The sequence below is a fragment of the Trachypithecus francoisi genome, unplaced genomic scaffold, assembly GCF_009764315.1.
Source record: "Trachypithecus francoisi isolate TF-2019V2 unplaced genomic scaffold, Tfra_2.0 Lachesis_group11, whole genome shotgun sequence".
Taxonomy (NCBI): domain Eukaryota; kingdom Metazoa; phylum Chordata; class Mammalia; order Primates; family Cercopithecidae; genus Trachypithecus; species Trachypithecus francoisi.
The window spans coordinates 50,505,143-50,522,582 of record NW_022681456.1 but is presented as its reverse complement, the minus strand read 5'-3'; the positions used below and the strand labels follow the sequence as shown (position 1 = coordinate 50,522,582).

At 37.4% G+C, this 17,440-nt stretch overlaps 1 protein-coding gene across 2 annotated transcripts in view; it reads left to right on the top strand.

Annotated features, from left to right (window-relative positions):
* The window catches only part of TMTC2 (transmembrane O-mannosyltransferase targeting cadherins 2), a 445,065-nt gene extending 441,941 nt beyond the window's left edge, over nucleotides 1-3,124 (top strand). For both annotated transcript variants that reach the window (XM_033221143.1, XM_033221144.1), the window contains exon 12: nucleotides 471-3,124. In XM_033221143.1, the coding sequence (XP_033077034.1) occupies nucleotides 471-650 (180 nt within the window). In that variant the 3' untranslated portion in view covers nucleotides 651-3,124. The remainder of the gene's footprint in view (nucleotides 1-470) is intronic.
* The last annotated feature ends 14,316 nt before the right edge of the window (nucleotides 3,125-17,440 follow it).

Genomic DNA, 17,440 nt, shown 5'->3' with positions numbered 1-17,440 from the left:
TTAATTGTTTTGATTAAAAGCCTCGGATATTGCTAAGAGAAAACAAATAATGAGTTGATATAGATTTGTCAACTTTACCCACTTATTTTTTATTTCTTGTCATTGAGCAGAAATTTTTGAAAATTCTTTCCATCTGAAATTGTATCACTTTTAAACATTTTTTTCTCAAATACTACCATCTGATTAGGCTATTAGATCTTCATATGTTACCTATGCTTTCTCATTAAAGAAAAAAATACTCTTTCTCTAGATGCCTGTCCTTTTTAAAGCACAAAGTACACAGCAGGTGTTTGAAAACTTTCCATCTACCTAGTTATCTTTATCTGTTTATATAAATTGCTAAATTGCTTTCATAAAATGCCTCTAGACATAAGGGAATCATTTGCATAAGTGGATGAAGATTTCTGTTTTCCATGAAGAAAAGTTTGAAATGGCCTCCTAATTGTTTTCCTTCCTTTCTCTTGTTGCAGTATCCTGCTGCTCTCATGAACCTGGGAGCCATTCTCCACCTCAATGGCAGACTGCAGAAGGCTGAGGCCAACTACCTGCGGGCCCTGCAGCTCAAGCCAGACGATGTCATCACACAGTCCAATCTCCGCAAACTGTGGAACATCATGGAAAAACAAGGCTTAAAGACTTCTAAGACCTGACATAGGAGGCAGAAGCCCATCCTCCTCCATTTTTAAAAGCTGGCTTCCTTAGCAGACAGAACTTCCCAGCAGTGCTATGACAAGAGCTGGTGTTAGACTTCAAGACCAGGGCAGAGGTCATAGAGGTCACTGCCACTTCTGGAAGAATCCACTTTGCTGTAGGCGCAGCTGTTAACACCAAAAAGGGGAAGGCCGGAAACCTCCTGGAGGATGTCATTGTTACCCATAGACTGTAAACCAGAGCACTTAAAACAGAATCTTTTGGCATTTCTTAAAAGGGAGGGGTGGGTGTATAAGTCACAGATTTTGTTCATTTTCTGAGAGCTAATTTCAAAATTATCTTGTTCCTTAAACACTGTGAGAGGAAGTCAGAGTGTCCATTCAGCCATCGCAAATGATTAGGGTTAAGTGTTACTAGGGAGTGATAAACGCGTAGTGTGAGTCCCAGTGAGCCGCCGGTTGTCCTACGCTGCTGTCTTCCCTCTTTGGGACAGCCTGCTTATCAATTTCTGAAGCTTAGAACACTTTTTTTGTATTAATACTGTGTCAAGATCTGTCAGAATCTGCTATGTTTCTTGACCAGTACACATAATGTTTTATGATTTGGATGTCAGAGGCTTCATTCTTTTGGGCATCATTTGCTTTTTATGTTCTGAAAAGGATATGGAGAGTAGAGCTAACCATACTTCACACTCGAATTGTGTGAGGGACTGGGGAGGCTTATATGTTTCAGGCAAGCTTTTTGTTAATTTTAATATCACCAATATTTTCCCCCAAACTGCCCAGTACAATTCATTATATTAATTCTTTTGAAATTAACTTTGAAAATGGCTATTCCTGGAGAATGTGCAAGCTTACATAAAGATAAAGGACAGGGAAGTTTGTAAGCCTTCCAGTTCCTATAACTAACCAACAGGTTATTAGACAAAAGGGAAGGTGTTTTGTGCTTCTCAGATGTTGCTGGTTTAGGAGTGTATGATGATGCTTGCCAGTGATTTTGTATTTTGGAAAGGGTAGGTATCGAATGTTAATCACTTTCTAATAAGTACCTAAACAGCAGTGCTGATAAATGTTCAAGCAATTATTTTCATCTTATTTTGCTCTTCTCAAAAGGCATCAAAAACAACTTATTTGAAGCTACAATAGAGTGTAGCATTAGCCTGCGTGTTCCTAGGTCTTCTGCCAAGTGCTTTTCTCAGTTGAAAACTATTTTTTCACTAGCAAATTTGGTATTTTATTTCATTACCTGTTAGTAACCACTTCAATGATCATTTCACAAGAAAAAGACTATTAATTAGGTAGAGAACAACATTATTGAACATTTTTTGGCTTGTAATCAAACTTTGCCACTACAAATTAACTTCATAAAACACTAGTCCATTATCAACTTCTTCACAGAGAAAGCAGCTATACTATACCCTACATATTTATTTATTTATTATTCTACCATAGCAGAATAACAAAACTTGATGCATTAAGCCAGTTGTTTGCAACTGAAAATTACCTGTTTGTCCTTCCCTTTCACACTCCATGTATATATGATCAGCCTCTCCATTAAAAAGAAGCTGGACATGCAAATACATCATATTATGTTTTCTCCATATTTTATGTTTTTCTATGTATCTGAATACAGTGGGATAAATAATTGAAAGTAGTGTTCTTATGGCATTAGTGTTTTTGTGAGAAGGATAAGTGTAGTGAAAAAGGTTTTTCATGGCATTAATAAGAAAGCCCTTCTGTAATATATATATTATTTTGTAAACATTTCATTGAAGGGCCAAAAGTTAAATTATAACTAAATCACTGTGTTTTCAGAATGATATTTAACAACAAACCCATGGTCAAACCAAAATAGTGGGTTGAAGTGTATTATTCATCTTTCAGTGCATTGGCAATTGCAAAAAAAAAAAAAAGGAATTTAATATAAGGCTATAGAGATTACTTCAGTGTCTAACATTTGTATTTATTTAAATAGTTATTGACCTATGATGACTTTCTAGTCAACATTTTATCTTTTTATTGTTGTTGTTCTTCCTTTCAAAGACGTGGTTCTTAATAGGTTCACTGAATGCACAGTTGAGGCACTTCTTGTGACACCAGTTCCCAAGAAGCGTTAATAATTGGGCCTGTGTCATAAAATGCATGGATCACTAATAACTAAATATCCCTGACACTTTTCACTACAGGGCTGGACTTAGTAACTGACCAACTTCGAGGGGAGGGTTGGGGGGCGGGGTGGGCATTAGAACATGATCAAAAAATGTCTCCGCTCAGGGATTTATGGTGGATTATTGCAGACAGTGCTAAAAATATAGAGCACAAGACAAGTTTACTAAATTAAAATTTTATTTTTTGAGAAACTGTTATTTGTATAAATTATCAAGATTTGTAGGCTTTCCTTTTGTAGAAATAATTGTTTTATGTGCCAGAGAATTTCAATTTTGTTTTCAACAATAAAGCATTGATAAGAAATATATTGTGTAAGCCGTTTTTAAATCTTCTACAGCAACAACACTTAAACTCTGGAATTTTAACAGAACTAGGTAAGAGGTTAAAAAGAGTAGAGGTTGAGCATCAAATAGAGACACATTGTAGTTAACATATAATTAATAATCATCGTTTTTAAAAGTTACTGTAATGCAAGTAAGCATTGCCAATATCACCCGGTTTACCATATTTAGAAAAGATGACAAAGTTTGTTTTGTTTTCTTTGGTTAATGAACTAAGGGAAAAGATGCTATGAAATAATCCAAGAAGGGCAAATGTATAAGTTTCTGGCTTCAGCAGGTTGTTTGGTAAAAATGGCCATATTTAGAAGATGCTGAATCTCTAGTTCTGGTCTTGGATGTAAGCACACCCTATTCTGCTGAGAAATGTGGGTGCAGTGCATTCAGGAGTCAGTTATAGGGAAATGTTGGGTCCTAGACATGGTGCAAAGTGACAGAGAATTCAGCAGTCTTATTAAAATTGTTATGTCACATGATTTTATATTGCCTGTTTCCTCTATTATGGAATAAAAGTTAGCTGTGAGGACTTTTATGTTAAACATCCTATGGATGTGTGAGGTTATTTTCCACTTTTACAAATAAGGAAACTGAGACTCAGAGGTATGAAACAACCTACCCAATGTCGCTAAGCTAGCAAGCAGCAAGCCTGTCCCCACGTTGTCTGATGATGTGTCCTGGGTCATGTGGGCACTCAGTCATTGTACCAGAGGTCTGGGTATCAACCCTCTTGGCAGTTCTCTAGCGACTTCCTTTCCACAAATCCCATTCTCTACCTCCCTCTCTGCAGACGATCATGAAGATGAAAGGAGGTAATTCATTTAAAAATCTTTAAAATTTAGATTGTTACAGCCGAAAAAAAAGACTTCAGTGTTCATGTAGTTAAATCCATTTACTTTCCACCTGAGGAATATTAAGCCTTGCAAGTTAAGTGATTTAACAAAGATCCCAAAACTAGATAGTGGCAGTACACACCAGGCTAAAGAAATGTATTAAAAGTTCTTGCTATATGAAGAATTGTATAATTGATTTTTTTTTTTTTAATGAAGGTATAGTTTGAACTTGAATTGGAGCACTGTCACTGTACTTGGAAATCAATGAAGGCAGGGACCATATTTTTGGGGGGGACTTTATTCTCCAGCCCAGCACATTGTTGAGTAGAAGACCCTAAAGTATACCGTAAATGAAAATTCTATCTGTCATGTGCTTATGAGATATGATTTTTTTAAGTCACTTTCTAAAACAGGTAAGATTTGGGGATTTGCTGATTTACTATTTTCACCTGAGTGATACCAGGTTTTCGCACAGTATATTTTTCCAGTAAAAAGAAAGAAAATACCTCTAAGTCTTGGCTGTTCTTTCTATTACAAGGAAAGGAATTGGGTTTCCATAAATAATTTAGGAATTAGGATAATTTCAATTTATTTTTATGTACCTTTGTAATATGATTTCTCAATTTAAATATTTTCATTACTATAGAATGTGCTTCCTACTATTCAAAACTCAACTAATTTTAATAAAAGGGCATTGCTACAAAAAATGGCTTATGCATTGGAACTATTACACACTGTAAAGCTAGAGCAAGCTGAATGGTAATGCAATTGTGCTATTATGCTTAGTTTTGCAGTAGAGAAAGATGCATGTGTATTAAGACTTTAACTTGCTGTGTCATTTTGGGTGGTCTTCTTGCAGGATGCAATCAGAGAGGCCTTAAGAGTCAACTTTCATTCCATCTGCCACTTCACCACATATTGGCCTTTTGTTGTTGTTGTTCTGTAGAGATTTGAGATGTTTTTTTTTTCTCCTTGGAGGACTGCTGGGTTTAAATTTCTTGTTAACTTGAAATTCCTGTGAAGTTTTTCTTCTACGTTTCCCAAAACCTTCCCCCAACTTCTTACAGCTGCTCTGTGATGTTATTGTGCTATTTAATTGTCTGCTTCCAAAGAGTGGAGAGATATACTAACTACTTTTTTAGCTAGAAAATTCTTGGATCAAATGAGAAAGTTATAAATGTATGAGACAATGTGGTGAAATCATTAAAAAATACCTATAGGAATCCAAGTTAATATAGTATCTAAAATGGTATTTGGGAAACGTTTCTGGAGGTTCCCAAAAGGAGAGAGGCAAGGTGGAGAGAGAAAGGATAGACGCATGGAAAATTGACTGTTAATTGTCCTTAATAATTATTAAGCTTTTGTTGGAGAGGTAGAGAATTTGATTAGAACAGTTTGAGACTGTCTATTCTTTTTGGTTGCCCAATAATCTACCAAGATAGGGTCGCTGTATTGGAAAAGAAAGTGCAACAAGTGAGTGAATAATACAAGCACAGGAGAGGCTGGAAAAATGTGCAACCGATTTGAAGTCTAGACTAGAACTAGCTATCTGTTCTGATAGGAAATAGATTTAATTTTTCTCCTACCTTTTTTGGATTGACAGGTTTATCACTTATTCAGGGCAAAGCTATCAACCTTTCTCTAATCAGATAGAGTGAATAGAGTGCTATGTTTCAAGTAATAGCTCGGGATTGTAGAAACACTTTTTCTAATAATTTTCTATCATGGCTCTTTCCTTTCCATCCTGGTAGACTCAAAATAAAATAAACCCTGAGTCCTTTCTCTTGGCAATATCATTGAACAACTAGAGACTACAACAAAAGTTTTGAAAAATGTATTGAGGGAGAAATCAAGCAATTTAGTTTGTTTTCAAAAATACTTAAAATACCCTAAAGGAATTAAAGTTTCTTTTTTACAACTGGATATTTCTCTCATATAATATAAAAGACAATTTAATTCCAGAAAATTAGAATTGATGAGGGATGAGGGGGCAAGTGTATGTGTGTAGGGTGTGGAAATAGTGATTACCTTTCATTTTAATGTGGGCCCTTTTTCTGATTTCATTTAGCATGTTCTGGCCATATTGACTCTAACCACAATTAGCTTTTACATTCTGAAGACAACTTTATTAAGTAGGTAGAGCCAATTAGTAATCTCAATAGATTTTTTATTCATTTTTTTGTGCTATTTTAAATATGTTGTTATGCTTAATGTCTGTGGACATTTTATGCTTTCTTTACAATGATAACTTACTATTCTATAAATGTGCCTTTGCCATGTAGTATATTAATGATAATTTGGGAAATTTCACTGGAATTATGTTTCAGAGTATATTTTTAAAAAACTGTCCTATGCCAATAAATATTTTGATGTTACTACATACTGTTAAAATGTTATGATTTTGCATTATATGCTATGGAAGAGTATAACAACGTTTTGTTTTATTAGAACCCCTTGATGATATTTATCATCATTACCCATTACCCTGTTAGTGATATTTTTAAAATGTGATTATACCAGCAAAGCATATATTTTCCTACAAAATTAGTTAAGGAAGTTTCTTGGTTAATTTGTTCTCACTGCTGTTTATAGAACCAATTATTGTTTGAACTCCTATTTCAAATTTTTGCTTTTTGAGTGATGATGAGGATGAGTTAATCTGTTACTATTTCTCAAGTAGCCAAAAAGTAATAAACTCTTAGAAATCAATCACAATATTAGAGAGCAAGAGAAAACACAGATTTGGTCTAGGCACCATACAAATGAGGAAGGTGTGTCTTAGGGCAGTTAATTGATATGGCTAATCTTACTCATTCACAGAAGAGCCAATGTAACACATAAAATGTTGAGGTAATAGCTGCAGGTTGTATCCTGCGAAGCCCAGTACTAACCAGAACTTGTGAAATCATCTCTTCTTTAGAGTAGAGGGAAAACACAGCTCCAATTAAGTTCACATGGGGTCCCTGGTTTAAGTCAGAAAATCTTAATTTTAGGACAGATTTATGAGTCATACCTAACCAAACAAAGCTAGTCTAAGTAAAAGTGGAACATAGAAACAATAAGATATATTAAACCATTTCCAAAGATCCAAAACACTGCTTGGTTATATCTTCTGACTTGTCTGTGATGCATCAGTGGTCCAAGTTTCGTTTGCCTATTGCAGACTGGTGCAATGTGCAAGATCCCACCAGACATAACAAGTCAGATGTGATCCTTCATGATGAAATAAACTATTTTTTAGGCTTTTTTTTTTTTTGTAAAATTAAAGTATTTTGGAGCATACTAGCTAGATGAAAACTCCTTATAGGCCAGAGAATAATTGTAAAATATTAACAGCATGTCACTTTTCTATTGCAGTGTAACAGTAAATACATTTGCTACTAGTATTTATGATCATTAGCTAATCTATTTGATTCCCTTTCATCAACTTTGTCCACTTTCTCTGTTATATGTACGTGTGCACACACACACACACACAAACACATAAAAAAAAAAACCTACTGCATGCCTGGGAAGTCCATAGCTAAACCAGTCTTAAGTATCTGTACATTTGATCCTTCAGGAGAGAAAGTCATTATAAGGAATGAGACATAATGTGAAATGTCTTGATTAAAAGAGGAAATAAAGTGTCATCAATCCTTTGTCCTTGGGTGAATGATTTAGATCCAGACAAGCAAGGGTCAGAAGGAGATGAAGGCAGACATTTCTTAAGATACTGTTATAAGTATCTTGGCACATTTCCTTTCACATTGTCCTTTGCTGCCACAATCAAGCTGCTGCTGTGATTCACCAAATCAACTCTTTATATAGGGTACTTTTCTGTCCTTATTCTAGGAAAGAAATACCACTTGGAGAAAGAGGAGATAAGACAAACGTAGATTTGTACTTCTTCATTTTCCAGATAAGAAAAATTACCAAGTTGACCTTTAAATATCTTGGTTTCAAATGTATTTTGTCTTGTGGACATTAGCCAATGATCAAACAATATAGATTATTGAATATAGGAAGCAACACACTCGGTAATTCTGAATAGTGATGAATACCCCACTGGAAGACACCAATTATATCAGCTTTCTTTTTTGGCTTTAGCTCCTCAGGTGACATTTTATCCCCTAACATGGCAACTTCATTCAACTTGCTCCTTGGAATTTCAGCACAGTGGGGCCCTTCCCATAGATATAAATCTGAATGAATAGGGTTTTAATGATTTCATTCCTTTGCTCTCAAGGAAATGTTTTTCTGTTGTAATTATATTTTTTACATGCAGAGTGTTTTACAGTTCTCAAAGGGTTTCATATCTTTTCTATTTACCTCTTTAAAACAATCTGCCAAAATAGACAGGAGAAACATATTAATTCTCAAATCGAGCTCCAGATGAGGATTCAGAAGCTTAGAATGACTGTATGACTTGTCTAAGATTACATTCAGTATGAAAACACATATTCTGTCTCCTAATCTTACAGCTTTGATCTAAACCTAGAGCAGTATGGAGGGGTATGAGCATGATCAATACATTAGAGGAGTCCTGCCTCCTTTCTTACTCCCTTAGCCTTTCAAGTTCAGACATGATGCAAAAGTGTTACCATTTGAAAAACTTTTTTCCTAACTGGAGACTGTTTCCAACTACATCCCTATAGGGTGAAAGGGTTGAGGAAGGAGGCGAGTGTCACTCTAATGTAAGGATACATGTGCTCACAAAAATAATTTCACTTCTGTCCAATCACCTCACTTTTGTTTACCAGTCTTAGGGGTTTAAATTGCTTCTGTTTAAAATGTACCTATTGAAGCTTTCTCTTGCAATCTAGGTATCAGCGGAGCTTGGCCTGACTTTAGGCCGTTCCATGTTTCTATAGGATGCCTGATACTATTTTCCAGTTTTGGTGAATATCAGGCTCTTGCATTCTGAAACTCTTGAGTTTCTTCTTCTAATGATCTCTTCTGGCGCTTTCTTTGTATTCTTCCATTCACCAATTGAATAACAGAGACTCTTTTCTGATTTCCCTGAAATCACTGGCACAGGCCGACATTAAGGGTTTGTAGTGGCAGAGTGGTATTAATCAGACAACTTAAATTGAATATTGAACAAACCGGTTCTTGACATTTCTCTAGCTGCCAGCGAGAATTTCCCACTGGTTGACCATTGCCATGGGTTTTATGCCCCTAGAAGACAGAGTTCTCTCCCATGCTCAGTTCAATCTCAAAACTGCTATTACCTTCTTATGCAAAGGTCTCCAGACCCGTCCTACTATACAGAAAGTGATTTTCCAAGTGTTTTCCTGAAGCAGAGTTAAAAAACCTGCAGCCGGCCGGGGGCGGGGCCTCATGCCTGTAATCCCAGCACTTTGGAAGGCCAAGACGGGCGGATCAGGAGGTCAGGAGATCAGACCATCCTGGCTAACACGGTGAAATCCCGTCTCTACTAAAAAATACAAAAAAATAGCCGGCCATGGTGAAGGGCGCCTGTAGTCCCAGCTACTCAGGACGCTGAGGCAGGAGAATGGCCTGAACCCGGGAGACAGGGCTTGCAGTGAGCTGAGATCTGGCCACTGCACTCCAGCCTGGGTGACAGAGCAAGACTCCGTCTCAAAAAAAAAAAAAAAAAAAACCTGCAGCCTACAGACTAGATGTATCCTCTGCACATGTTTTTAAAAATGTAAGCATACATTTAGGACTCTGGAGGGTTTTTTGTTTGGTTGGTTTGGTTTTTTAATCTGAGTTTCTAGATTTTCTTAACATACAAAATATCCGGCAATGGTGGGGGGTGGGGGGCACGTCTCTGCATGGCAACAGTGAGAGTTAGCAGACTAGCTGCTATTCCATTTAGATGGGACTTAAATCTCGCATTTGTCACTCTCCCGAATACCGCTGCTTCTACCTGACCTCCAGAGGCATTTGAGTATAAGATTCCTCTTATCAAAGACAATTCCTCTCTTCATAGGTGACTTTGACGTTCGCCGTTAACATGTCTGTTTTTTCTGTACTACATGGTCTTGTAAAGATGCATTGAAATGTTCAAAAATGGTTGTTACCTAGAGTTTTTTTAAACATTTGACCATTTCTTTAGGATTAAAAATTCCATCATGCCAATGTTTTAATTTTTATTTTAATAACAATAAAGTCTGAAGATGAATTGGAGAAATAAGAGGCAATATTGTGAAACATGTCTTTCTATTTCTCTCAAAAAAGAAATTCATATATAGCCTGGCTCATAAAACTTAATTACTCATCGGTGTTTGGCTAATGGATTTTTGCAATTCATCATACTAGAAAAAAGACTCCCTTCTTATGCATTGTATTTCTCAAAATGAGTTATTTTTCATATCCATTATCTTGCAACCGTATACTATTCAGCTGCATTTATACAAATAGCTTTAAATGCCTTCTACTGCAGTATTTAATTCTGATTGATGGAAACTGAGACTTAAACCTACAAAGAGTGCTGCTGTGGTAACAAAAAAAAAGAGACAGATGTTTAAGAACATACATACTCTATTGAAACTTTTTAACTTTACTGGAAATAATGGATGAACACCAATAAAGTAGCCCCTATGCAAGAATTTTGCTCTTGAATTTGGCGCATTTGGTAGGTGGGGGGAGAGGTCAATTAATCAGAAACAGTAACCTTTGAATTCATAAATACCTGATATATGTAAATTGTGAGGTGAATAAAGTCGGTTTACTTAACCACCTTCTGTTCAGAAGTCCATGCCAAACCCTATTAAAAGCTCCATCAGTTTAGGAATTTCTTATCTGAAGGGTCTGTTTGCCGTCTCTCTCCCGAAAATTGTCTTCAATAGAGTGAACTTGATTAATGGGCTGTTTCATTTTTCAGGATAAAGCTAACATTTTCCTTTTACCAGAAACACTAGCAAATTACTTGATTAATATCAAAAAGCTCTCATTCACACATAACCTTTGAATAAACAAGTTGTGATACTGTTGGCAACATGTTAAGAGGTATTCCTGTAAGTAGGCTATAAAGGAAATTGCCTTTGTAATTGAATGTATAAAGAGGGAACCTGTTTTTGCTTGCACAAATCTATTTTTTTTTCTCTTGTAAGTAAAGAATATATAATGAGGTTGGACCAAAGCAGAATGCAAACATTCTTTATCTATGCTAAGGTTTTATTTGCATTTCTGTCACCTCTGGAAGCCCAGGAAGAAAACTGTGAAACATTTATGAAAATTGAATGCTTGAATGGAGTTTCTAATTCTTAATTTTAAGGCTTTCCAACTTTTTCTTTTCCTTTTTTTTTTTTTTTTTTTTAGACAGTCTCGCTCTGTCACGCAGACTGAAATGAAGTGGTGCGATCTTGGTTCACTGCAACCTTGGCCTCCTGGGTTCGAGTGATTCTCGTGCCTCAGCCTCCCGAGTAGCTGAGATTACAAATGTGTGCCACTATGCCTAATTTTTGTAGTTTTAATAGAGATGGAGTTTTGCCATGTTGACCAGGCTTGTCTCAAACTCCTGGCCTCAAGTGATCTACCCATCTCAGCCTCCCAAAGTGCTGGGATTACAGGTATGAGCCACCACGCCTGCTCTCTAGCTTTCTTTTAAAGTTTGACAATAAGAGTTGATCAATCACATGTTGATTGAAAAATACCTACACCTCCAAAAGACTTTCCTAATAATTAATTACCTGAAAACCAGAGTTGGAATATAAGGTGTTCTAATGTGGCAGCAAAGAAAGGCCTTTGAATAAGAAAAGATTCTATACTAAAATGCAGGGAGGAGAAATGAACTAAAATATTATGCCCTGATCATATACAAAATACTATATAAAAGTCTTACTTCATGTAGAAAATTAAACTACGCTTTACTGAAAATTAACTGCCTATCTACTATTCATTTCTCTCCTACAGATAATTGCTGAAACACCACATGTCATAGCACTTTGCCCAGATCCAGTCAATGGGTTGTCATTCGTCCAAGCCAGAGGTTGGCAAGCTATGGGCTTGTAGGCTAAACCAGGCCCACCATTTATAAGCAAGGTTGGTTTGTACATTGCTAAATGGTTGAAAAAAATCAAAAGAGGAATATTTCATCATATGTGAAAGTTATATTAAATTTCATTGTCCATAAAATTTATAAGAACACAGCCACACTCAATCATTAACGTATTGACTATGGCTGCTTTTGTGCTACAATGGCAGGATTGGGTGATTACAACAGAGACTGGCCATATGGCCTGCAAAGCTTACCATATTTACTATCTAGCCTGTTACCAAAAAAGGTTTGTCGACCCCTGGTCTAAGCCAATTGTGATACTCTTGTATCTTTCTTTTCCAGGCTCCAATCCAGCTGGCAGTGCCCATGTGACAGTGAAACACAAGCAGAGGTCTGCCAGAAGGAATTCTGGAAAAGCTTGGCTTTCTTCATATAAGGCTGGCATCTTAACTCCCTTTCCGGCCTTGAATTTGAAAGTAAAATCTGGATGTCAGAACAGCCATCTTGCAACCATGGGGTGATGAATATAGAAGTAAAAGCCAGCACCAGGAGGGGTAAGTAACTTAGTCCCTGATAGGATTGTTGAGCAGCTGAACCAAGGCCAATACGTGCTTACTTCCAGACTTCCTCTTATGTGAGAAAAATTAACCCTCCTCTCTGTAAGACATTCTTCAGTGGGCACGCATTGAGTCACTTACAGGCTAATGTCTTCCTTACTCACCTTAGCTCCTCTTTCTTTCCTTTAGGCACAACCTATTTGTTCTTAATATTTATAAAGAGAGTTGTGGGGGCCAGAGGACCCATCCTGATATTCTTTCACTAAACAGTGATTAGGTAGCCATCTAATATCTTCATAGCCAAAGCCACACTTGAATTTGCTTATCAGTAAAAAACCTAGTATCCCCAGCAGCATTATTTTGATGTTTGGGGGAATGGCTATGAGAACAGTCTAGTTCTCTTTGTCACTATAAATAGCTCATGGCAGAAGGACATCTACATTGTTCCTCCTACATCCTCTCCACACAAGTTAGATGTCCCATCCTCTGTTCTCCCATAATGTTTAGGTCATGATGCTATCACACTCATTACACTATATTTAGATATTATGTTAGATTATGCACTCAACTGTGGATGCCTTATGGACATCAACCATGTGTTACCCATCTCTGTCACTAACATCTAGCATAGTGCCCCAGATATTATAGGTGATGAAGGAAAGAAGGCAGTTGTCATATGAAAGAATACAATGTGGAAGACAACAAATATATTTGTTAATTTATTAGACATTTATTGAGTGCTCAGTATATGCCTTTCTCTAGGTGATGGGGATAAAGTGATGAATAAAACCAGTATCATAATAAAAGCAAGCATGGCCGGGCGCGGTGGCTCAAGCCTGTAATCCCAGCACTTTGGGAGGCCAAGACAGGTGGATCACGAGGTCAGGAGATCGAGTCCCTCCTGGCTAACCCAGTGAAACCTCGTCTCTACTAAAAATACAAAAAACTAGCCGGGCGAGGTGGCAGGCGCCTGTAGTCCCAGCTACTGGGGAGGCTGAGGCTGGAGAATGGTGTGAACCCAGGAGGCAGAGCTTGCAATGAGCTGAGATCCGGCCACTGCACTCCAGCCTGGGCGACAGGGCGAGACTCCGTCTCAAAATAAATAAATAAATAAATAAATAAAAGCATATACTGAATTCTTCCTAAATTCTAAGATAGAATTCTAAGCACTTTATATATATTGACTTAATTAATCTTCACAGTACTCTGTCATTCCCATTTCAGAGATGAAAAACCTGATGCACAGAGAAGTTAAGTAACTTGCACAAGATTACACAGCTAAAAGTGATAGAGTTGGATCTCTGTCCATATTCAAGTGTGTAATTCCAGGATATTTACTACCATACTTTCAAGCTGCTTCTCTGATGCATTAGGTGCAGGGAATACAATATGAAGAAAACAATTGCCCTCCATTATGGGATTCCAAAGCAGAATAAGGTAAGATACAGTTTGCATATTGGAGGAGAGAAAGTCTAGGGTCATTCCACTGGGTTTCAATTTCTGGCTGCAGCAGATACTGTGTACTTCTCAGTATGTTACATAACCGTTCTGTGTCTCAGTTTCCTTATAAATGAATTGGAATAATAATATCTAACTCAGAGTGTTTATAAGGATTGCATGCATTAATATACGTAAAGTACTTAAAACAATGCCTGGAATATTTTAAGTTTAAACCAAGGGTTGAGTATGATTATTACTATTGTTGTAGATAGTTTTATAATTATTATAGTACATAATAATAACAATAGCTATTACCATTATCCTTATATGTAAGGCACAGGTAGTCAGATCATAAATGGTGTAACAAAAATTATATAATTGAAGTGACTGAATGTTAAACAGTTGTATTTGTCAGAGTTCTCCAGAGAAACAACCAATAAGATGTGTGTGTGGGTGTTTTTGTATGAGTTTGTGTGTGTGTATGTATGTATTTCTAGTGTGTGTGTGTGTGTGTGTGTATTTGTTATAAGGAATTGGCAATTATAGAGGCTAAGAAATCGCAAGAGGTCTGCAGTTGGCAAACTGGAGACCCAAGAGAGCCAATGGTATAGTTCCAGTCTGGCACAGTAGCTCCCTTGTTTGTCTGTTGATTCAGAGGCATGAGAAGACTAAAGTGGCCGGATGGCCATCTTAGCTTCCAGTAATGGAATCATTGTTGTGTCTCTTGATGGAAGCCTTCCTCCCTTTGGAACTAGGCTAGCAGAGCATAAGGTCGTGGGAACAGGAAGAAAAAAAATTGCTAGTGGGTTTTTACGAGTAATAATGAATCAATAATGAATGTGGCAACTCTGTTTTCCAACCCTTGATTTCTGGACCTGTAAATCTTGGCTGTAGATAAACATCACCATATATTGTATTGGATACTGAATTTGCACATATATAGCCTTCAGAAGAACCTTGCCCCAGCCCTGCAAGGTATTGCCACCAAGCTCTCACTGTAACTGAGTCTTCAAAAACCTATTCCACCATTCTATCAAGCTAGCTGCTTCATGATGCTGGGGGACGTGGTAATACCAGTGAATTCTATGAGCATAGGCCAATTGCCACACTTATTTTGCTATAATAGATCCAAGCTATGCTGTATGGAATACTGTAACAGCAGATAAGGCATTCTGTAAGTCTATGGGTAGTAGTTTTAGCAGTGTTCTCTACGAATTCAAGATGGTCTCTTATATAGAGTCATCGAGTGCTTAGCCATGTCTATTGTATGCATGTTAAAGTTATTGCTTATATAAACAAGACTTTTATTTTATGACCACATTCTTGATCCTCTGACTTCGTGGATTTTAAAAGTTTTATATTGTGTTATGTTAATGCCAGGAGGAAGCAATGTGACGATGGAAAGACAGGGATAAAACTATCACCACCATGGGGGAATATGTGTGATGAAACAGGGAGAACAGTTTTATCTTGAGCCGTTTTTCAATGGACAGAAAGTAGGAGTTTGAGACTTGGAACCAGGAGAGAAATGAGCCTTAAAGGAGGAAGAGGTGAAGACTCCAGTGGTGTGCCTCAGCCTAGGCCTCGGAAAACTGGGAGAACTCAAGCTCAGAGAAACAACCTTACTAGGCCATTAAGTCTAAGTGCTAGAGGTGAAATCAAAAGTGAGGAAAAAGGGCCCTGAATCAGAAGCTGGATCCAGGCCGGGCGCGGTGGCTCAAGCCTGTAATCCCAGCACTTTGGGAGGCTGAGACGGGCGGATCACGAGGTCAGGAGATCGAGACCATCCTGGCTAACACGGTGAAACCCCATCTCTACTAAAAACTACAAAAAACTACTCAGTTGGTTAGAGCGTGGTGCTAATAACGCCAAGGTCGAGGTTCGATCCCCGTACGGGCCACTCGCTTCGGCCGGGCGCGGTGGCTCAAGCCTGTAATCCCAGCACTTTGGGAGGCTGAGATGGGCGGATCACGAGGTCAGCAGATCGAGACCATCCTGGCTAACACGGTGAAACCCCGTCTCTACTAAAAAATACAAAAAAACTAGCCGGGCGAGATGGCGGGCGCCTATAGTCCCAGCTACTTGGGAGGCTGAGGCAGGAGAATGGCGTGAACCCGGGAGGCGGAGCTTGCAGTGAGCTGAGATCCGGCCACAGCACTCCAGCCTGGGTGACAGAGCGAGACTCCGTCTCAAAAAAAAAAAAAAAAGGAAGCTGGATCCAGCCATGCAGTAGTTAAAAATGCTGGGGCAAATGAAAGTAACGGAAGCAACTGCTGTAAAAGTACCCAGAGTGCCCTGGGTTCCTCCCGTGGGTCACAACCTTACAGTACCTTTCCAAAGATTCAGTGGCCCACGTTGCTTTAAAGTAAAGAGTAAAATGTAGGGTGTAGAGGATGAGTAGCATCATCTGATATTCAAAATACCACTTTTTATAACACTAATTTTTTCAGGTTGATTATGCTTTCTTCATTTTTCTACAGAACTATTCATTTGTTAATTCCTTGCTCATTTCATAAGGAATGGAAGAGATTTAAAATGTCCTATGTAATAAAAGTAAGCTATGCAATGGGAATAGAAGTGGAGAATTATAAAAAAGAAAATATGAATATAAATGGGATATTGAGACAAATGACAGAAGACAGGGGACGATGTTTTTCTTTAATTCCTCAACGTTATGTGAAAAGCCTCAATTAAAATATAACAGAAGCCCATCTTACAATCTATTACTATGCAATAAAGTCAAAATTAAGACTAAACTGGGTTTGCGTCAGCGCAGCTGTCTCATTCCAGTCCCGTCACTATATAGCTGCATCATTCTTTTCAAACCAATTAGGAGTCCTTCTTCTCAGCTTCCTCTTACATAAAACAACACATCATTACTTAGTGCTGAGAGCCAAAGCTAAGTATCAGCAATCTCTAGGTCCTCCTCCAACCCTTGACCTCGGAAAACAGATCTTCATTTTTTTTTCCACTATTAAATGTAGATAATGTGGAAATTAAACATATAATGTATCTGGTGCACTTAGCAGAACTCCATGACATTTGAAAATATTCTATAATGGTAGTCGTTTAAAAATAAAGTGTTGAGGTAAGTGATCTTTAAAGTCTCATGTAGTCCAAAAATTCTTATTCTTTGAAGTGACTCATTTTTCATGTGAAGTTTCAATAAGTGTTACTCTTTTATCAGAGTTTGCTAGAAGAATATATCTCTGAATCACATAACTGACTATATATTTGGCAAAACCACTAGGGAATCCAAGTAAAAGAAATGCAAATCGACAGCAAAACTGACTGTAAAAGTTTGTAAATCCTTTTAAAAGAATAAATTACAGATGAAAAGCTTTGCCTTGGTTTCATATGAAACTTAGATTAAGACAAACACTTAAACCAAAATACTACAGTGTAAAGGAAAAGTACATAAACTCTCTCTAACTCTCTCTCCCCCCTCATTCTGTTTTGCAAAACACAATAATAATTCTAATAAGAAATGAATTGGAAGTTACATTGG